The 21,200-nt window shown below is 45.1% G+C and overlaps 5 protein-coding genes across 5 annotated transcripts in view; 3 read left to right on the top strand and 2 right to left on the bottom strand.

The window, feature by feature from the left end:
• Nucleotides 1-1,056: 1,056 nt before the first annotated feature.
• Nucleotides 1,057-4,112, bottom strand: PtA15_3A75 (uncharacterized protein; the record flags this gene model as incomplete). Its single annotated transcript, XM_053167759.1, has 20 exons — nucleotides 1,057-1,068; nucleotides 1,138-1,332; nucleotides 1,426-1,510; nucleotides 1,585-1,694; nucleotides 1,763-1,805; nucleotides 1,875-1,944; nucleotides 2,006-2,048; nucleotides 2,110-2,177; nucleotides 2,258-2,370; nucleotides 2,459-2,629; nucleotides 2,705-2,721; nucleotides 2,796-2,856; nucleotides 2,924-2,944; nucleotides 3,018-3,077; nucleotides 3,165-3,229; nucleotides 3,302-3,309; nucleotides 3,414-3,463; nucleotides 3,551-3,599; nucleotides 3,679-3,853; nucleotides 4,080-4,112. The coding sequence occupies 20 exons, from the start codon at nucleotides 4,110-4,112 to the stop codon at nucleotides 1,057-1,059; spliced, it is 1,449 nt and encodes a 482-aa protein (XP_053018266.1).
• A 1,220-nt stretch (nucleotides 4,113-5,332) lies between these two features.
• Nucleotides 5,333-6,099, top strand: PtA15_3A74 (uncharacterized protein; the record flags this gene model as incomplete). The annotated part of the gene is made up of 6 exons (XM_053167748.1): nucleotides 5,333-5,352; nucleotides 5,464-5,547; nucleotides 5,638-5,662; nucleotides 5,743-5,805; nucleotides 5,900-5,939; nucleotides 6,077-6,099. The coding sequence occupies 6 exons, from the start codon at nucleotides 5,333-5,335 to the stop codon at nucleotides 6,097-6,099; spliced, it is 255 nt and encodes an 84-aa protein (XP_053018265.1).
• A 690-nt stretch (nucleotides 6,100-6,789) lies between these two features.
• On the bottom strand, nucleotides 6,790-8,269 carry PtA15_3A73 (uncharacterized protein; the record flags this gene model as incomplete). The annotated part of the gene is made up of 7 exons (XM_053167737.1): nucleotides 6,790-6,936; nucleotides 7,045-7,155; nucleotides 7,262-7,612; nucleotides 7,696-7,804; nucleotides 7,880-7,962; nucleotides 8,052-8,184; nucleotides 8,256-8,269. 7 exons carry the CDS (start codon nucleotides 8,267-8,269, stop codon nucleotides 6,790-6,792), a joined length of 948 nt encoding a protein of 315 aa, XP_053018264.1.
• Nucleotides 8,270-8,929: 660 nt separating this feature from the next.
• PtA15_3A72 (uncharacterized protein) lies at nucleotides 8,930-11,677 on the top strand (the record flags this gene model as incomplete). Its single annotated transcript, XM_053167726.1, has 3 exons — nucleotides 8,930-10,022; nucleotides 10,108-10,814; nucleotides 10,886-11,677. The coding sequence occupies 3 exons, from the start codon at nucleotides 8,930-8,932 to the stop codon at nucleotides 11,675-11,677; spliced, it is 2,592 nt and encodes an 863-aa protein (XP_053018263.1).
• Nucleotides 11,678-12,241: 564 nt separating this feature from the next.
• Nucleotides 12,242-21,200, top strand: part of PtA15_3A71 (uncharacterized protein) — a gene marked incomplete at both ends in the record, with an annotated part of 33,131 nt that continues 24,172 nt past the window's right edge. The window contains one exon of the mRNA XM_053167715.1: nucleotides 12,242-12,651. Coding sequence (XP_053018262.1) covers nucleotides 12,242-12,651 — 410 coding nt within the window. The remainder of the gene's footprint in view (nucleotides 12,652-21,200) is intronic.

Below are 21,200 nucleotides of genomic sequence, written 5' to 3'. Positions count from 1 at the left end.
CATACAAGCAAGATAAGCTTAAGCAACCTGATTAGCACTGTTCACGTAAGAAATCTATGACCATGGTGAGAGATATACATCAGCATACTTTCCCAGTCAAATTGGCTGGCACAATGGGATAAACTTTATTTCAATCTTGCTGATGTTTAGCTTACGTCTGGCTGGTTGGGAAATCAGAGTAAAAATGCCCAAAAGTTACAGCTTCCCACCCGGAGGTGATCACGAAAGATTGTTTCATGCATTGACCTGCCTGATCCCCGGGTCTCCCTAGTAAAAGGCGAGGGGGACGTTCGGAATTGAGATCAAACAGAGCATGTACTCGGCGAGGGCAGTTTGGAAGCTATGTTGCCGCCAGCAGGTCACACGGGTTCGATTCCGGCTGCGATCGGTCCGTCTTGGCAGCGAAAATCGCGCCAGTCAACGTAACCGTGCGTAATGGCTTGTGACTTTTTCTTCCACTACACGCACATAATTGGAAATATTGCTGGGTCCAAAGCAGCATATGGTGTCAGAGCTAACTTAACAAAAGTCTCCCTGGTGGGAGGCTCGCCGCGAAGCGGCCCCTGGCTTTGTTAAGCCAGATGTCAGAGCCAGCAGACACAGACCAGACTCTCAAACTTAACGTAAACCACGCGGGAAGTAAGAAACGAAAGCCTTTCAGCTTCTTGGATATGAATGCTAATGTAAAAACACGTCTTTTTGGTAGGTATCATTATTCAAGTACAACTAGCTCAGACATGATATATATATATTTACAAGCCAGATGGCATGTTACAGAGACAAGACAGGTACACTTTAGAAACCACAATACAAGCACTGTTATTTTTAGTTATGGATGATTATTGGTTTTCTGTTTTTACATGTCAAATCGAGATAGACTGGGACTGAGCAACAGGACGGAGACGGGTTTTGAGACTGAAGAATAATTGAAATAAAAGATCGACTTTGACGATGCAAACCAGGTAACTTAGAACGATAGAGTAAATCAGTAGATCCGAAAGAATTTGAGATGCTTTAGAGTGAAGAAATCTGGGCCAGCTTGACGAGTCATCGGTTTTACTTCTGTTTCTTATTGAGTTAAAAAAAAGAAGTTAGTGGCCAGCGAAGTGAGTGAGAACGGATGGAAAGAATACGAACTTGCTCTGTTAGTTTCAATAGTTTGATTCCATTGGAAGGGATATTATTCAAGATCAATTGAAGATCTTTGTAATTTGAAGCCATGGTGATTGGAATTTGGTTGTTATGAGCATTTTGGACTTGTCTTATCGTGATAGCGCCGGTCGAATTCCACAAATCTTTGACTCCCCAATTACGAGTCATAGGCCATTGACCCTAGGATGATCAACCAATCAGAATGAGAAGAAAGCACAGTTAAATCAAACTCGGATCACACCGCCTTTCTGCATGTTAATGGCTGGACTTTACCTCATCAATAAAGAACTCGGATAAGGAGATGACGTAGCTGCCGATCTGTTGGGGCGAAGCATTTATGAAGGCCAAGGCGAACTCTCTAAAATATGGGGGCGGGTGTCAGGTAATCAGTGTCGGCAATCATTTCGAGGAATGAATATTTGAAGAACAGACCCATTAGCAAGATATGATTTCCAAAGTTGAAGATTGCCTTGACGACCATTGGAGCTCGGCCTTTTCCATACTCGATAACCAGCACTATGCTCCGAGTCTTGGTTGATGGCCTACGTGTGTGTGGAGATATGAGTGTCTGTACAGAAGACAAGACAGATGAATCCCAGTCAGGACCTACAATGACTTCTTTGTTGCTGATGATTGACTTGGTTTCGGAAGACCTGAAAGAAACGATGGACATGTAACTGTCAAAAAGGACTACTCGGTGATGGGATCGTTGCTCGACGTACATTTTCGTAACATCGTTACCCAAGATCAATGGTGATTTGACGAGAGCCCACATTGAGAAATGGGTAACATCTGAAGCATCTCGACCTGCGTAAGTTTATGCACCATGAGCGGGCCAGAAAATATAACTTACATTCATCATATGACATTCCACCATTCCCAACCTCGAGCATATCCTATGAATATGATCATGGTGAGCGTTTGGTAGGCAGCTATAAGTGGGTTGAGATTACGAACCAAATCATTCCAAGCACCTAGGCCTGCTTTTTGGCCAAGACCAGCAGCCTTTTCCAAGATATTCATGGCTGCGTAATGACCCAAAAAGCACAATCTTTCAATACAAAGTGTAGTCGGGGTGGTGGAAACAGGGAAAGAGTGAGTATACCTGAACAATGGAAACCAGCTAGAGGGCAAGGAGAAGCCGAGTCTGGGCATGGGCAGCGATCATCCGGTCTGTCGAAGTTATCATATATATCACCCGAGATTCTCCACGAATTCCTGCATGTTTTGGACAGGCGGGTGGAAGATTGGGAACTAGGAGTGAGCAACAATTGTTGATAGTAGTATCAAACTCTCCACGACATACGCGATCGTGGCTCCCCAATTCCACACTTGATCTTCGCCCCACTGACAAAGCGAATAAACAATCGGCCGACCAGTTGCGTTGAGTGCATCCCTCATGGTCCTGTATCGGGTGGCGGATATACTGGGTGTACCAGAAAGCCCTTCGTTGTAGCAGTTATCATATTTCAGATAACTAGACGAACAAGAGTGCAATTTGGGTCAGCGGGATAGTTGGCTTATCTACGAATCCAATGACCTTAAGACTTACTCTATACCCCATTCAGCCTAGAAAATCAAAAGCAGCCGAAACTGAGTGAAAGATTGACGAAAGGAGAATGATTTTAAAGAGAAAAACTTACATATGCTTGGGCGTCGTTGATTTCGTAGCCAAGCGAACCATATCGTTTGCCGCAGGTATAGCTGATTATTTTGCAGAGAGTTCGGTGATCAGATTGAATGAGCATTTGAACAAGCTTGATTTACTTACGTTCCAGCATCCGAATATATGCTGTGAACACGGCAAAGAAACCAGAGTCAACATTAGTTTGTTGCCTATCAAATAACGCGTGTTGCCTACGAACCCAAGTTTCAACCCTAGCTCATGGACTCGGTCGCTGAGATGTTTTATGCCATTTGGAAACCTGATAACAAGCAATTTGTTTTTGGATGGGCGTGCCTGGGTGAGTCTGAGTGGACGGTGACCGGAACATCGCAGGATCGAAACTCACTTTTCCGGGTCAGCTACCGGTTCATTCCTAGGCCCGCGATGTGGTGCTTGCCAGCAGTCGTCGATCTACATTGGATAGTTGTTAGGATTTAATTAATTAATCAAATCTGCAAGCTCGTTTGCTGATGTGGAGCTCACGTTGATGTCTTGAGGGGGTTGTGATATCATCAAAAACCAACAAAAGACACGATGTCAGCTTTGCAGTTGTTACCGTGACAGTTTCATTGTACGATCAATTCAAGAATCTCACAAGTATATCCTAGTTTGTCGAGTCCCTCGGATTTAATTGCCTTTGCTGCCCTGTTTCGATAGAGAGCAGGCAGAAGCAGCAAAATGAGGACCGACAAAGAATTATACGGGATGGGTTACTACTGCCGGAGCACGCACGAAATGATGATGTCTTCGTTGATATTACAGCCATACTTGTTCCAGGTATCTAAGCGAAGAGAACAAGATCGATCATTCAGCGAGAATGTAATCGAAGTGCCTCAATGAACAGGCTGCAAGAGACTTACTCCATCCCATCGGTGGGGTGATTGCCAGACCATTGTCGTGAGCGAAGACCCCATTGAACGCCAGATGGGCAATTAAGGTTGCTTGGTAGATCTTCAACATCGTTTTATTATGTAGTCGGCGCAAGAAGTGACACGGTAGGGTAGTGGAAGCCAGGCAAGAAACCGCTGCTTGCTGCTTTGAAGAGAATATGCACAGAGTCAAAAGGTGAGCAATCGAGCAAGTTATTCGGCTGGGGAGGTTCGGTGTGTGAGTTGGGGGGGTCTTCTTCGAAATCCGAGACGAGGGTTATAAACAGTGCGAGCCTCGAGGAGTCAGGACTATGTATCCCTCAACAGATTCGGGGAGATCATCCATCACACTTTGAATTGGATACAGTAGACACCAACCTAACCCAGCTCACCCTACGTGCTATCGAACAAGCGCGGCGGATCATCTCTACACACGACCATTTCAAGCTTACCTCTCGATCACGACGATGTGAGCTTGGCAGCTCTTTCGCGCATACATACCCCGAGGTCCGTCACCCCACCCGCTTCTACAGCTCGCCATGATGATGGGGATCGCTGCGGAATGTGCTCATGTGAGTGTGGCCAAGCTTCATGGTGGGCAGTGTCGTGAAACAGTGCGGGACGATCTGGTCTTGTGATGTGGGGAGGGTCCGATACACCTCCCGAAGGGCCGATGCCGTCACGCTCGGACCCTGCTCCGCCGAGAGTCCCTGCGTACTCCGACACCCACAGATGAACTTCCGCTCGTTGTGGAGAATCTGGCGGAAGCACAGTTGACGAAAGGACGTTGTCCGAGTGTGCGAGCAAGAATGTTGAAGCAGAGATGCTAACGGTCGCTGCAGCTTGCCAGTCAAGCCGAACTATCTTATTTTATTCGACTTCGGCAACGGAAAAGACTCCGCAAGAATCAGTTGGAGGGAGCTGATGATACACGAATAATCTCAATCGGGAGTCAAGCTGCGAGATATACAAGAAGGGCGGAAGAAGAGTTGTAGAAAGAAGACGAAAGACAGCAACACATCGATCGATCCTAAAGAATGAGATTAGTCTGATGATACTGTCGATCTATATCGCCTGGCTCCCTGGGGTTTTGTTCTACCGGCCATCCGTTCCAAACAGGCCCACTGAGCTCATCGAAATGATTCACGATCCCAAAAGAGACAGGGCCCGATGGAAATTTTTAGTCGGAAGTTGATCATACTGAAGTACGACAACATGAGGTGGGACCGGCGGTGGGTGGGATTTTATACATAAATACGACCCGATAAGCCCCCTGCTGCGGTGAGGGAAACGCTCGAGGGCATCAGTGAGCTGGCCCTGGTGTCACATCCATGTTATGAAGGTTGCCGTCCAGTGGACATTTCGCTGTGGCAAAATAGCGCCCATTGCAGTTGTGGATGAACCAACTTGGATTGAACTTCCTCCTTGGACACCGTCAACAACGTAAGAAGACCATCATCCTCACCAGCACCATCATCTTCACCACGATCACAGGAGCGTATCTGATACTCACTCAACTCAACCAGCACAACCGTCCCAGTAAGCCCAACCCCATTTGAGGAACTTGTGGGATACATGTACTGACCAAGATATATTCGCGTGCGTGCATCAAGTCATCAGTCCGGTTCCTACAACCCATTCAACTATGACGGCGAAAATTATCAGGTTCGTTTGAATACTATCCAGCATTGATTTGGTCAGAAGGCTCCGATTTCTCGGGTACTCTCCTCGTTGGAAAGTGACGAAGATCTCAATACTGTTCTTTTGCGCTGACAGCGTTCAGGAGGTCGAAAGCCACAAGGACGAGAAATCAGCCTGGGTTATCGTTGAAGGAAAAGTATATGATGTAACAAATTTCCTGTGAGTATCTTTCCCATCCCTCAAAATCATCCGAGCAGAGCAGTGTAATCTGAACCAGATATAAATAAATATATATTGGCAAAACTTTAGTGAAGAGCATCCCGGTGGTAAGAAGGTAAGTTCGCGCAAGAATCTGTTGACCACTTCTCTTTCAGTTTTTGGTTCTTCCATTGTTCTGACGGCTTGATTGATCAGGTCTTATTAAAGAATTGCGGAAAGGATGCAACCGAACTTTTCCATCAATACCATACAAAAAAAGTAAACCCATCTTCCCTACAACCTATTTCCATTTTTGGTTAGAGTGACAAGACGTTTTGATGACTTACGCGTGGATCTCCTTCATGAACTGTAGATTTTGAAGAATGTCGCCGGCTCTATGATGATTGGCCAAGGTAAGTCATCATCGCCCTTGCGCCTATTGGATCATCGAGTCTATGTAGACAGAAACATAGTTCCAATGGAGGACTATTGAAATATTAATGAAATTCGATCATCATTTGCCTTTCTTTGCTTTCTTCTTTGAACGTAGTATCCGGCGATGCTAAGCTATAACTCGGATGTATCGGTCGCAGCTGGTGACCATCCGAAATCAAACTCCTTGTTTATCAGTGCCACAATCCATCTTTTGGTTTTATTTCTTGTGTCTCATCAAGAATTCGAATGTTTTCCAGTCCCAACGGTCGATGAAAGCCGAACAGCACACAAACTAGTTGGTTTCTTCTCTTGCATTGTAGACATTTTTCTCGTCGGTTCATTTTACTTTCAACATTGTACTTCTCGGTTCACAGAGTCATATTTTCAACGCACCGTGTTGTTGTATTTCTTAGTAAGAAGTAGCTTCCCCTTTTATTGCCTCTAAGATTGCAAGATTTATACAAATATTTTCGTTATGCACACTGTAACACAGTTCAAGATGAAGCTGGAGACTGAATTGAATTTATGTGCGGAACAAGAAACTACGTACATATTCTGCATCTTTTCCCTTGTAAATATCTTCCGTGCCGCATGACGCATTAAAAGCACGTTATGGTAGGCGCCTTATCTTTGTCTGGTGCGAAAAGTGCCTGCAGATCGGTATTTTCTCAGATTGTTTGGCATATTATGTTATAGGTCTAATTTGTCGCAACAAATGCACTCGATCCCCGGCCACAGAACGCATCCAACAAATGAAGGTGTACTTATATAGATTACAATTTGGAGAGCCCGTCTCCACCTCTTGAGGAAAAAAAAAACGATGAAAGTTTATTTCAGAACTTCTTGGATCTGAGGTTCTGAATGGGTTGGATGAAGTATGCGAGTGTGGTAGCCATCGAGGAACGCGTTCCGGGTAAGGAAGTCGATGACCTCATGGAGATCAGAGACATCTTGTTCGACATCTTTTTCAATCAACTTTTTTTAATCAAGTTAGACGATCGTCAATTAGCCTTTATCTTCGTGGGGTTTATGTAGAGAGAGAAATTATGGCCTGTGGGATTGGGAAGAGGAGATCAAACGAACCTTAGAGAACAGGCCAGAACGGTCAAGAAATAGATGCCCAGATGAGGATGACGCGTTGCCGGGACGACGGTTGGAAGATGATCCTTTCGCATTCTGTTTATTTGAATTTTCCTGCAAGAAGAGTTGTCCAACGTAACACGAGTAAGCAGACGTAATGCAGTGTTTTTCAAAAGCAAGAAAGAGTGAGCGTGTCTATCTGGAATGAAAGATACTCAACTCCGCGAAGTGAAGTCTGCTGATTCTTACTAGGTCCGGCATTGAAGGAAGAAGATTGGGTGGCAGGAGGGTTGCGAACGGGAGGGGCGATCTTACTAGACACGGCATCCTTGAGGGGGTCGATATCTGAGCCACTTGATGAACTCTCACTTCCGTCGGATTCATGCACATCTCCTTGAATATTTTCTGGCAACTGCGTGTCTGGACAGGCTCTCTTGGTGGCGCCTCTGATTATGGGAGGGTCGGCCTGATCGTTCCTAACCCACACGCGTCTCCTGTTCTTGTGCTCGTTCTTGTATTGATTGGAAACCTCGAGCAAGATTTTCTTTTTCCGTTCTTCAGCTTGAGCCCGCTATATATCCACCAAAACAAAGAAAAACACCCATCAAGGCTGAGCATGGCTTTCACGAAGCAACAAGAACACAAGTGCCGAACCTTTTCGGCGACGAGCGCGTTGGTGGGCCATTTTTTCTTGCGTTCTTGGATCCATTTGTCGATATCTTCTTGAGTCTTTAACGCGTATCCTAGTCCTTGGATCGTGGCGCTGTTAAGGGTGCAATCGGGGTTATTGAAGTGAGCGGGTTGTTTCATACAGAGCGATTGCGTCGAATAGACGTACTTTAATGGTCCATCTGGTTTTGTGTTGGTTTTCGCTCGCGATTTGGGAGACCTACCGGGTTTGAAGATAAGATGGCGGTCCTCCTTTATTAGGATGGCGGGTAAGACAGAGAAAAGCCAAAAAGTTGTCAGTTGAGGATTGATTGTGTTGGGTTGGATACGAATAGGTCTACCTTATGAAGATCCAAGATATCCTGGATCGCCTCGAATTTACAGTTTTCATAATCACATTTGACATGATTCCTGAGATGGTTTGCTAGATCCGTCAGATTGTAATAATCCTGTTTGCATTCCTCGCATCGAAATCTAAACAAAAGTGACATTGAGTGTGTGTGGGTAAATGTGCTACAGCAGTCAATCATGAAAACTTGTGTTACATACTTTTCGGCATGGCTGTGATGAGTCTTGGCTCTTTTATTGTTTTGATTCTGATTGTTCGGGTGGTTGTTGGGTGGTAGTGAGGGTGGGTGTGACTGGTAGGATGGATTAGGATAAGCAGTCGATGAGAAGGAATAACCTTGTGGGGTGGTGGGAGGCAGGTATTGATAGTATGGCTGTTGATATTGGTACTGTAGAAATTGATACGACTGAGGTTGCGGTTGGAATTGAGTCTGAGGTTGGAATTGAGTCTGAGGTTGGAATTGAGTCTGAGTTTGGAATTGAGGTTGTTGAAGGTAGTTGGGTTGATGGTTTTGGATGGCTTGATTGACGGTTAGGAGCAGTGAGTTTTGCTGATAGTACTGTTGCTGTTGCTGTTGCTGGTGCTGTTGGTAGTAGTATTGCTGCTGCTGGAAGGGGTTCATGGTTGGCCTGGTCGATGTGGCTTGCCAGTCGATTTTGGAGATGTTGTTTATGGAGACGTTGTTTATGGAGATGTTGTTTATGGAGATGTGGTTTATGTATGAATAAAGTGTATGAATAAAGTCCAGGAGGAAGTGAATAAAATCTATGAATAAAATCCAGTGGGTTTGAAGGTTTCGTGAATAAAAAAGTCCCGAGGCCGTGCCTGGTGCTACTACCGACTTCACCAGCCAAGAAACACCCGCAGACGATGAGCGAGACGGAAACCCAGTCGGACGCCAGCCGTCTAGCCGATCGACTGTCGCAGTCGGTCTCACTCCTCGCTGGAAACTGTCAATTCAGAGGAACAACGATCAAGGAGAATGGCGAGCAAGCGGTCGAGCTGGAGGGACAGAGGAATGGCTTGATTGACGAGACCCTCGAACTATCACGACAAATCTTCAACTCGGCCCTCAAGGCAGAATCAGACCATCTGCCATTACTAGAAGCCTTGGCCAGCACGCCAGATCAACCGACCAACAAGAGGACCAGCCAACCTGCCAACCTCTTGCCCCGAACACCCCTCGAGGAGCTCTATCTGCCCCCTCAACCGGATCATCTAGCAATCTGGCATCAACTCTCACTCAGACACAACTGTCTCATCAACTGGGTCAAAGACACTCTCGACCTGGACGTCCAAGCCGACCAGCAGGAGGACCAAAACAATAAGAACGATGCCCTGGCCATCGAACTCGATGGTGATCCGACCAACCTCGACCCAGATTCACTCCGACTTCCATCTGGGTCAGAATCCGACGAACTATCCAGTCTCGACGACCAGGATGACTCATCCTCCGACACCGAACAACTCTTCTCGTCCAGCGATGGCGATTCCGATGACCAAGCCGATCCTGACCCCAATGAGTCCTATGTGACCACACTAAATGATGCCGATCAGGACAGCAGTCAAGAGTCAAGTGAGGATGAAGAAGAAGATGAACTAGAGGACAAAAAGCGAAAAGATCAAGACCAACCGCTCTCCCTCGATAATCTAGAGTCTCGTTCATCATCATCAGCATCCTCATCCAAAAACACACCCAAACACCGGCGATCAGCGGTTGATAGCGACTTCTTCTCGTTAGCCGAATTCGAACAGGAAGCCGAGGATGGTGAAGCAGAGATGAGGAGGAAGCTCAGACGAGCGACTGGCATGAGTGGCCAACCTGAGGATGACGAAGATAGCGAACAGGATGAGGAGGTTGATCTGTTTTCCCGATTTGATACTGGCCTGATAGACGACGAGGACGCTATGGATGAGGATGGTGATGATGAGGGTGGACAAGTCGATCTAGATTCAGTCGCAGGTACTGTCCCTATCACTTTCTCCTCAAGAACATGCATCCTCAACCAAACTAAAACTAACACTGTTCTTCTTATTTTTTTCAATAGATCTCAGATATAACGATTTCTTTGCCCCGATCGCCGGCAAGCCATCTGGAAAGAGACAGCCCAAAACAGTTGATGCCCCAGCTACCAAGAAAAAAACAAAGATACAGCCCAAACTCGGCAAGGTCAAGTTCTCAGAGGAAGTCAAAGTAAAAGAGATTCCTGCCAAGAACCGAGGTGTCCGGGTGGCTGAAATCTCGAGTGCTGACGAGGATGAAGATGAAGATGACGATGACGTAGACTTCCACTCCGATGATGACCTTGATAGTGAAGATGAGGAAGAACAAGAAGAAAGATCGGATGGCCACGACTCATCCGATAACAGCGATTCAGATTCTAACGGCCATGACAGTCAAGACGAAGACGCAGGAGAAAAAACGATGAGCCGACTGAGTGGAGATCTCTTTGACGATGGCTTCTCAGAAGATGGGTCAGATTCAGATGGGTCGGATCCAGGGGCTGCTGAACAAGATTTGTCGAGACACGCGAAGAAGATGAAGAACTTATCTAAGCAAATCGCGCAACTCGAAGCAGAGAACGTCGCCAAGAAGGAGTGGATGATGAAGGGTGAAGCCGCGTCAAAAGATCGGCCCCAAAACAGTTTACTTGAAGAAGTTTTAGAGTTCGAACATATCCAGAAACTCGCTCCCGCTGTGACTGAGGAAAAAACGCAGAATTTGGAATCGCTTATCAAACAACGGATCCTAGAGGTAAGCTCGTGGCATCCTTTTGCAGATTTAGTTTAATGGATCAAACTAGAAAACTGTTTCCAAATTTGTAGGGTAATTATGATGACGTAGTCCGGAAGCGACCGATCGATCCGAAAGCATTTTTACCATCTCGGTTGTTAGAATTAGAAGATACTCAGGCCAGCAAATCATTGACGGAGATATATGAAGACGAATACGCCAAGACGAAGAGCCATTCTGAAACCGGGAAGAGAGCGATAGAGGCGAAGGACGAGAAGTTGAGCAAGGAGCATGAGGAGTTGAAGGCGATGTTCGAAAGCTTGAGTGGCAAGTTAGACGCCCTAAGTAATGCACATTTCACCCCTCACCAACCCACGGCGACGATCAAGACGATCAACAACCTGCCGGCGATCTCCCTGGAGAGCAGTCTGCCTACTGCCACTGGGGCCGGAACCCTGTTGGCACCGGAAGAGCTTTTCAACGTCCGGTCGGCCAAGGATCTCGTGACGGATGTTGACAGTCTCACTCACTCCCAAAAACAAAACCTGCGCACCCATCTCAAAAAACATAAGTCTAAATCTCCCTCTGGATCTGGGGCTGCGGCTGCGGCTGGCTCGGGGTCGGGGTCCGCTCAGAATCAGAAGAAGAAAGAAAACTCGGGCGCACCCTCCGGTCAAGCAGATCAGCCAAATCAGCGATCATCCGTCAAGGACCAGAAAATCGCATCCTTGAACTTGCTCCAAAAACCCTCGAATCAACTCGCCCAAAATATCACTATCCTCGATAATCCTAAACTCAAACGACCTTCCGATTCTGATTCCCTTCCCTCTAAGACCAAGAATAAGACTCGTAAATTGGATAGTGGGGCTTCTTTTAAGCTGTAGACTCCCTCTCTCTGCTCTACCTCATCGTTTTTTCGTCTCTCTTTTGTTCCGATCTCTTTTTTTTAAATCGGTCTTTTTGTTATCTTGGTCTCATCGGTACTTCCAGTTGGGTAACTAATAACATGCAATCGTTTGTCCCGTATGATTTTTGTGATGGGTTTTCACGTTCATGCTGGAATTAAAACATGGTTATTGGAGAAGCTCATGAGTCGATTTTGTACGTTACTCATACCATGTAGCCCTACTCTCGTATCAGACCTGTACATAAATTGCGTTTCTTTTAGTGAGCCGGCATGTCATGCTGGCACTCATAAGACTGTCCCGCTGGGACATAATCCGCTCCAAGGAGGGGCAAAACGTCTGAGCTGCGCGACCTCCACGGAGACTAACTCGGAGTCGAAGGGACTTGTGTTGAGAGATGACTCGTCCACGAGACGATAGTATCAGTTTGTACTATGTACAATCTGACCCTCTCTATGATAGGTTTCCTCTGTAACTGGAGATGCTTGCTAATTGCCAAAAACTGTCAAGGAAAAAACATCCATCATTCCAATCAGCTAGGCAATGATCCCCTGGTCGTTTCTTTTCCTCGTCCTCATGGGAATGTGGATTGCTTGTTATAAGGCTGCAGAGGATGTGACTTGGAAATCGACCTGGCCTGTCGGTCACTTACTCGACTGGGACGACAACCAAGCCCTGAACCTCGATAGCTTTATTTACCCCACCTCAACAACAACTCTCCAAGAACCTGATCATGCGAAGTTGTCCTATCAAGTTCAATCCCTGAACTCGGAAAAAGCACAGAATCCTTATCAATTCAAAGAAACAGGCGAGACCTCCGGAGGTCCAACAAACGGCTTAGATCGTGTTGTAGATGCCACTGCCATGGATCTTGAACCTTTCACTTTTCGAGTTCGGCCAAGTGAAGCTGTAGGGACTAGGCAGGCGAGCTCAAATGATGATCTACCTGCAAGGTACGTTAATGAAAACGCTCATATTAGGGCTGGGTCAGAAGGTATGCCATCTTTCGCAGAAGGTGCCAACAACACGGGGAGTCTTTCCCATTCAACCGTCATGTCGGTAACACAAATACATCAGTCTGTGGACGAACCAATCTTCCACAATCTAACATCAGGTGAAGTGGCCGACAATTCAGTCATTCCAGAAGGACTACTTCAATCCTTACTAGCCCAGATATCGACAGACCCAGTCTTCAACAATCCAACACCAAGTCTAGGCATCGAAAACTCACCATTTGAAACAACAATAGATGTAGGATCAACTTCTCAATCTTCAGCAACCCTTCAGATAAATACTCTGGCATCTGCAGAAAAGTCAGGCCACCAATCACGCAAGAAATTTCTCGATTCTGAGCCTAATCTTTTGACGGAAAAACGAGTCAAAAAAAGAAAAAAAATACAGCCTTCATTTTCGCATGAAACTCACATTTCTAATCACACCCCAATAGTCCCTGAGACAAACATTAATGATAATATAGCCAGTAGATACAATCTCATAAATTGTCTAGATAGAAATAATGGCAGTTTAGACAGAACCTACAATGAGAATGATGGCAGGACAACTTTTCAAATTGCTTCTCACAAAAAATTCAACCCAGAAATGTACCAGAACAGGATAAGGTTTAGTGATATTTTCAAGTTTGATGTGGCAGTCTTTTCACATGAAATATATCCATCTCAATTAGATAGGCTTGGAGTAGAATCCATAGTTTCATTCATTGAAAAGGGCCAGCCTAGAACTTCCCATCTCAATCTTTCGGGTAAAGAACCACGATTAGCTCTCAAAATCATGACAGGTGTAGCTCACAACACACAGATAAGCAGAAGAAACCTGAAAGGGGAACTTTGTAATCAAGAAATCCAGATTTTAGAAAAACCTTGCCAAGGAAGTAAGAAAGAAACAGAAGCTGCCCAAAAACCACTACTAGTAGAGTCGGTTCATCAGATATGGTCAAACAGAGCATACTGGCACTTGTTTTGGAATGAAAAAGCCAATGTTCAAATTTTAGAGGATATCAATATTGGTTCCAAAAGAACAACAGATGCATTTATAAGAAAACTTTCTGTGTTCCTGTTCTTTGTTGATATGATTGGAAATATCCTTGGAGATATTTGGAAGTTTGAAACAAACAGTAATCAAAGTATCCTGGAGCAAGCAAAGAATTTTGCTTTTCCAGGTGTAAAAGAAGATTTGTCTCTGCACCCTTTAACTTCTGAAGGTTTTCAAAAACTGAAGACTGATCAAATAAAAGTTCACCAGAAAACTGCCTACAAGAAAATCAAGGTTACAGCTTGTCATGAACTGATGGTAACAATTTGGAAGTGGATACTAGATTTTGTCAAAACTTCAAATAATCCAGATCTTTATGAAATCTTCTTTTCAAATTCAAATGAGAAGTTGACAATCAATAAATTCACTCAAAAATTTTTCAATGATGTTTTCTTTTACTCAATTGAAAATCTCAATCAAAGATTACACAACTATTATGAACTGAAACTTTTAAACAATTTCTTTTAAATTACCCTTTTGTTTTCAATGCTTTCTCTTGTATCTATCTTAATTACATAGCAATTCATACCTTCAGAAACTGATGCAGCTATTTGCAATTGGGTTGGGTTGGTCTGATGGCTGACGCCGGGTTCATCATTTGAATTTAATCCGTTGTTATATTAAGCAGTACAAGACAAAGTACATGCTAGCACATCTTTCCACCACCAAGTGTTGGGAGGATAGATGTAAGGCTATGTAAGCCAAAAGAGATAGAATGCGAAGAACAAAAAGCAAACAAAAAATGCCCAATGCTATTAGGCAAAACTTGGAAATAAAGGGGCAAGTCCCACCTTCCCTTCCTTCGGAGACTCCCTGCGGGACAGTGTCCCCCCTAAACAAACAGAGCAATTTTAAGTTAGGCTTCAGGGGTGCCTGCCCCAAACTTAATCGGTCCTCCCATCTGAGTTGGCAGGCAGGCGCCCGCAAGGTCTCTGTGAGAGACCATGCGGGGCTCTCCTTCAGAGAGCCTTTGTTAAGCTCGGGCCTGCCTGCCCCCTATGTATTGACTAATAGTTGGGTCCGCAAAACCACTTAATACAGATAATCTGCGCCCCTCAGAAGGATGAGGTTCGGGACTGACTGAGTTGGGCGCGAAGCTTCTCCGCACAAGAGCTGCGCGGGCTCCTCGGAGGGACCTTTGTTGAGTATATACTATAGAGTATAAACTGGTCCATGATTTTAGCTTTGAGGACCCTAATATCATTAGTTTGTACTACATAAATATGTGCGATGAGTCTCATATGGAACTTGAGTTCTTCGCTACTACCCAAAATTATCAAGGAAAGGATATTACTGCAATCCTATAACAATGATTTCTTGGCTGTTTTTCTTTCTTATTTTTGTGATCAGAGGGTGGATTGTTTGTTCGACCAAGTCTTCAGAGGATTGGGCCAGGGAATCGACCTGGTCTTTCGGTCAATTACTCGATTGGAACGACAACCAAGCAGTGAACCTCAACAGAATCATTTACCCCGCCGGGACAACAACCCTTGAGGAACTCGATCAAGCAAAGTTGTCCCCTGAAATTCAGTCCAACTCCCTGAATTTCAAGAAGCTTCTTGATTCTTTGCAATTCCAAGAAACAGGGGGTATATTTGAAGGTCTAAGAAACGGCTCAGACCATGTTTCAGATGCCACTGCTATGGATCACAAACCTTGTAATTTTCAAGTTTGGCCAAGTGAACCCTTGAGGACTAGCCAGTCCAGCTCAAATGGTGAAATTCATGCAAGATCTGTTGGTGAGAACACTCATGGGGCTTGGCCAAACATTCAAGTAGAAGATTTGGTAGAAGATACCAACAACACTGGACTTCTTTCCCATTCACCAGTCATGCTGGAAACACAGATTTTTCAATCCTCAATGGAAGCTAAAACAATCACCCACTATCCAACATCAGGTGAAGTGGCCAGAGATTCAGTCTTTCCAGAAGAACTGCTTCAATCTTTACTAGAGCAGATAGCCGCAGAACCAATTTTCAACAATCCTGCATCAAGTTTAGACACCAAGAAATCTAAATTAGAAACAAAAATAGATGGTGGATCAAGTTCTCAATCTTCAACAAACTTTGAGATGAATATTCTGAAATCTTTAGATCATTCAAGCCACCCAAAATTTAAAATATTTCCTGATCTGAAGGCTAATGATGTGAAGGAAATCCCAGGCAAAAAAAGAAAAAAGTTACAGGGTTTGATTTACAACAATAGTCTCATCTCCAGTCACACAGGATTAGCCCCTGAGGTGAGAACAACCAATAATGAATCCAGTATATCCGTATTCAATCCTGTGTATGGATATCATGAGTTTTCCAAAAAAAATCACTATGAAATTAACAGCAGGACAACGTTACATATTGCTTCTGACAAAAACATGACCGCAAATTTGCACCAAAAAGAAATTGAATTTATTAACATTTTCAAGTTTGATGCAACAGTATTTTCACATGTGACATATCCATCAATATTAAATAAGCTTGGAGCAGAATCCATCATCTCATTCATCAAGAAGGATCAGCCTGGAACTTTCCAACTCAATCTTTCAGGCAAGACACCACATTGGGCTCTTAAAATCTTCATTGGTGTAACTTACAGCAAACAGATCAACAGAAGAAAGTCGAAAAACAAACTTTTGAATCAAGAAATTAAGATTTTAGAAAAACCTCACCAAGGTCGAAGTAAGAAAGAAGCAGAAGCCATCCGAAAAAAGCTACTAGTAGAATCAATTCATCAGATGTGGTCAAACAGAGGATACTGGCACTTGTATTGGAATGAAAAATCCAAAATTCAAATCTTAGATGATATCACTGGTGCAGATGAAATAAACTATATTTCATTTGTAAGAAAAATTACCTTGTTCCTGTTTTATGTTGATATGATTGGTACTGTCCTTGGAGATACTTGGAAATTCCAAACAAATATTAATCAAAATATTTTGGAGCAAGCAAAAAATTTTGCCTTTCAAGATCTGATGGAGGGATTGTCTCTACCCCATTTAACTTCTGAAGAGTATCAAAAAGTGAAGACTGATCAAATAAAATTTGATTGTCAAGCTGCTCAAAAGAAAATTCAGGGCACTGCATGTCATGAATTGATTGCATCAATCTGGAAGTGGATTTTTGATTTCGTCAAAGCTTCAAATAATCCAAAGCTGTATGAGATATTTGTTTCAAAGGGAAAGTCTTTGATCAACAGATATACTCAAACTTTCTTCAATGACATTTTCTTTTACTCAATTCAAAATTTAAACAGAAGATTACACAAGTATTATATTGATAATTGGAACCAGAACTGAAGAGAGGGAAAAACCCTGATTCTCATTACCACACCTTGCCCACCTCTTGACACCAGAGATACCAACTCTTGACACCATAGATTCTCCAGGTTTGGAGTCTGCAGAATCCATAACATATTAGGGGGTTTCAAAGTTGGCCAGATTCGACTTGCATGAACTTTTGCAAGTCAGTGTTCAAGTTCATTCTTGAAAACTGAGTTGCAAGAGTGCATGCAAGCATGCAAGTCACATTGTAATAAAACCCCCAAACCTGCTTGAAGGTTTTTTTGAATGTTGGTTTTGAGGAAACACCTTGAAAAACAACTTGCAACAGTACATGCAAGTAATACATGGCCAACTTTGAATCCCCCTATTAGTATTACAAACTGAAAATTTAAATGATTGATTTTTGATTCCTCTCTAATTGGAAGACTTATAGTAGGATCTACGCCCTCAAAAAGACTCACATTTTACAGATCTGTCACCCAAAAGATGCCCTAAAAGATCTTTCCTCTGGTAGCGGTGAGGGACTCCTGTCCGTGCTAGGCTGCAGCAGTTGTGTGAGGGGATGGGTGCTGTTGAGGCTGCCCTCGGGGTGATGGTCCGTAGAGATGAGCGCAGGTGAGATTGGGGATAGATAGTTGGTGGGGGTGGCTTTGAGATGTTCGCCGGGGGATTAGATCCTTGGCGGCGGTTGTTTTTGCGTGAAAAGAAAAGGGTGATGATCTTAAGGAAGGGGAGGAAAGGTGGGATACAGATATGGATGAGGACTGATTGGCGAGCCGTTCTTGAAGGTTTGAACTCAGTGGATATGATAAATAGGATTGATGGGGATCAAGCGGGAACTGGCGAGTTCCCCCAGGACCCTGGAAACAACAATGGGAAGTTACTTACGTTACGTTATCCAGCGGGATTTCTGTAACGTAACTTCCCACCGTTACCAGATAACGCGTTATTGTTATCTGGTGAAACTTTCCTGCGCTTGTTTGGATAACGTAACGGAGGGGACTTTCCGCCTTGATGCCGCAAAAAATAACGCCGATAACGCGCTAACTGCGTTATATGGCCTAAAAGCACTGTAAAATTGCCAAAAAAAACCGCGTTATCCGCACGTTATCCTCCTCAGATTGCAGGGGATAACCCATTACTTTTTGTTACGGATAACACAACTTCCCATTGTTGCTGGAAACCCCCAATAAATGAGCGGAATGAAAATGTATGAATTTTTGCATTTTTTTGCAAAATGGTACACATGAAAATGGTATGAATTGGCTTTGAACCTCAAAAGGGTACGCATGAAACACCAAATAAATGTATGAATTTCCAATGAAATTCAGGTAAGTTGGCTAAAACCCGCAAATCCCCGCTTAAAATTGGGGTTTTCGGGACCCCCAGTCGGATTTAAGCTCAAGTGCACGCATGAAAATGTATGAATCAGCCAAAAGAACCCATTCCCCGGTGCCCCCCAATGTATGAATTTAGGCGAAATTCAGGAATTTACATTTTACCCATCTATAGGAGGTTTCCAGGGTCCTGTTCCCCCCTGTCCATGCAGGCCAAGAGTGGGGACTCAGGGATCAAGATGAAGAGCCGTTTCATGCGCAAGACAAAGGCTGCGCATGACAGACGCTTGGTATATAAACAACAGCGTCTCAGAGCGAGACAGCGTAGCGCGTGCTCCATCTCTTCCCACCAGATCACAGAAACAGTCCCCATCTCGGGCGTTCATCTTTTTAGTCACCTCCCACCCTCCCTTTTTTCTATCAAAAGGAGTTGTTTTTCGCCTGAAACCCTACTCAATAATTGAGGGCACACATTCCTACTCTTCCCCCTGGTCGGGGCGTTGTGGGTAAGATCAGTCACTCTTCCCTCACGCGCCTCTCCTCCCACACTCGTCGCGGGCGACTGGCTGCGGCGTGACCCGCTACCAGTAACCCGCAGGGAGTACCAGAAGGGAACGCAAGCCGGAATGGATTCAGAGTGATGCTTTGTATTCTGGGGATCAGAATGCCATGCCCCCTCCCATCATCCAATTTTGCAGAAGTTGGACTCAGGGAGGACACATGTCACATGTGTACATTTAATCACATCCTCCTGTGCGCTACAGGCGCGCACACACAAAACAGCAGAGAGAAACAGGAAAAGAAAACACAACACAAAGAAAGAAAGAACAAACAGTGAGGTGAGACAAAAAGAAACCAATCAGAACCTGCACAAACCAGAGAAAGGAAAATAAAGAGGAAAGCAAAGATAGAAAAGCTCAAGCCAAAAGAAGAAAACCACAAACAAATCAGGGACTACACCCACAGCAGATGCTGTGTTGGAACAAAGAAAAATGAAGAGGCTGGGGAACTGAGAGAGAAGGGACGTGGGAAAAGAATTTGGAAGGAGAAAAAGAAATGAGGGAAGGGGGGAAAAGGGTATTGAAGGGAGTTTGAGGAATGAACATGGATAGAAAGGGAAATCTGAACTCTGAATCTTGAGAGCCTTGCGGGTGAGATCTTGGATATCTTGAAGAATCGGAAAGACATTTAAGCCTTGAAAATATTGAGAGCGAGGGGGGGTGTGAAGCCCCCCTCGACATCGGGGCTCCACACAAAGAGTCATGGGATAACGTAACCCCCCGCGCATCGTATACTTAGCCTGAGCTGCTGCTTCCCTAGTCCGGCAGAGAGTCTCTCCTCTCTCCCGGCTAGGTAAGCATTGTTTTCATTCTTCTCTTCTCTTTTCCTTCTCGTCGCCTGTTGGTGTATTTAGACTAATAGAGAGAGTCTCTCCTCTCTCCCGGCTAGCCTCTGCAATCAATCCCCCGACAGTTTGGACCTAGACATCCTTAGACGGCCTACCAGCCGATCTCTGTGCCTTTTCATCCATCTCATCAGTGAGGGTCCATTGGACCCTTACACTTTTTTTTTCTTGATCCAAACGAACCGATCACTCCCCGTCTTGGTCGAAACTATCGACCTTGTCATCGCCTTCTGACCTCGTTCTCGCTCGCCTTCTGACCTCGTCCTCGCTCGTCTAAGCCCTCAGAAACATCGACCTCTGCCCTCGCCTTCTGCTCTCAATCCGCTGCCCGTATCGACCTCGTATCGGTGTGATCGTTCACACCAAACTCCACTTTTTTTTCATCCAATCGACCTCCTTCCTTTTTCCCTCATCTTCACACCACGTCACTCCCCGAGCCGAGCACGGTTCATGACCACAAGAAACACCAACACGGGCCCTCTGCTTCCGATCTCCGACCCCGAAGAAATTCTCCGTACCGCCCGTCGACGGGCTCGCCTGGACGCCCTCGCAGCATCGAACAACGCCGCGATCGCCCAAACGCTATCGTCTGACCACCCGAACTACGACCCCAACTTCCCTGCTCCCTCAACCAAGCAAAGCATGAACCCGACTTCCAGTTCAACCGGTTACCAGCCGGAAGACGCAGAGCAGGAGCTTTCCTTAAGCGACTGCCTCAAGGCAGTCCTCACCATCCAAAAGAACACGGCGGTCCAATTCCAGGCGGCACAGCAACAAGCCAAGGAACAACGCCGAATTGATGCAGAACAACGGAAAGCCGATGCGGATCGTTTTGCTGAACAGCACAAGATCGATCGAGAACGCATCAAAGCCCTTGAGAAAGCTGCGTTAGCTGGCGGAATCAAACAAGAAGTGTCCCCGGCTCCACAGTCTGATCGAGTGGACTTGAAAAAGTTCCGAACATCCGACGGGCCCAAATTTAACGGACCTCTCCAAGACGCCGAAGTCTTTCTGACGTGGATCCAAGCCGTCACCATCTTCTTTTTGACGAAGGCGGTTACTCATGCGGACGACAAGCGTCTCATCATCGGCTCCCTGATTGCTGACACTAACTTGACCGCGTTCTACCGGGTCGAAAGTCCAAAGTTCGCCGGGAAGTCATGGGAGGAGTTCCGTGATCGACTTTTTGAATTCTGTCTCCCAGAAGACTGGCGAGCAGACCTCCGACGATCGATAGTTCGCCTCGAGATGTCCAATGCCGAATCGTTCATCCAGTACAGCAGCCGAGCCCGCACTCTCCAGTCCCTCGTCAACTTTGAGAAAGATGTATTTGATGACCTCGACCTTGCTGAATTTGTCGTCTTAGGACTACCTCAAGCGCTTCAGAGCAAAGTGCGCGACTTCCAATTACTCGCTCAGAAGCCGTTCAAGTATGGC

Source organism: Puccinia triticina, chromosome 3A, assembly GCF_026914185.1.
Source record: "Puccinia triticina chromosome 3A, complete sequence".
Taxonomy (NCBI): Eukaryota; Fungi; Basidiomycota; class Pucciniomycetes; order Pucciniales; family Pucciniaceae; genus Puccinia; species Puccinia triticina.
Note: the sequence above shows the minus strand (reverse complement) of the source record. Positions and strands in the feature narration are given on the sequence as shown.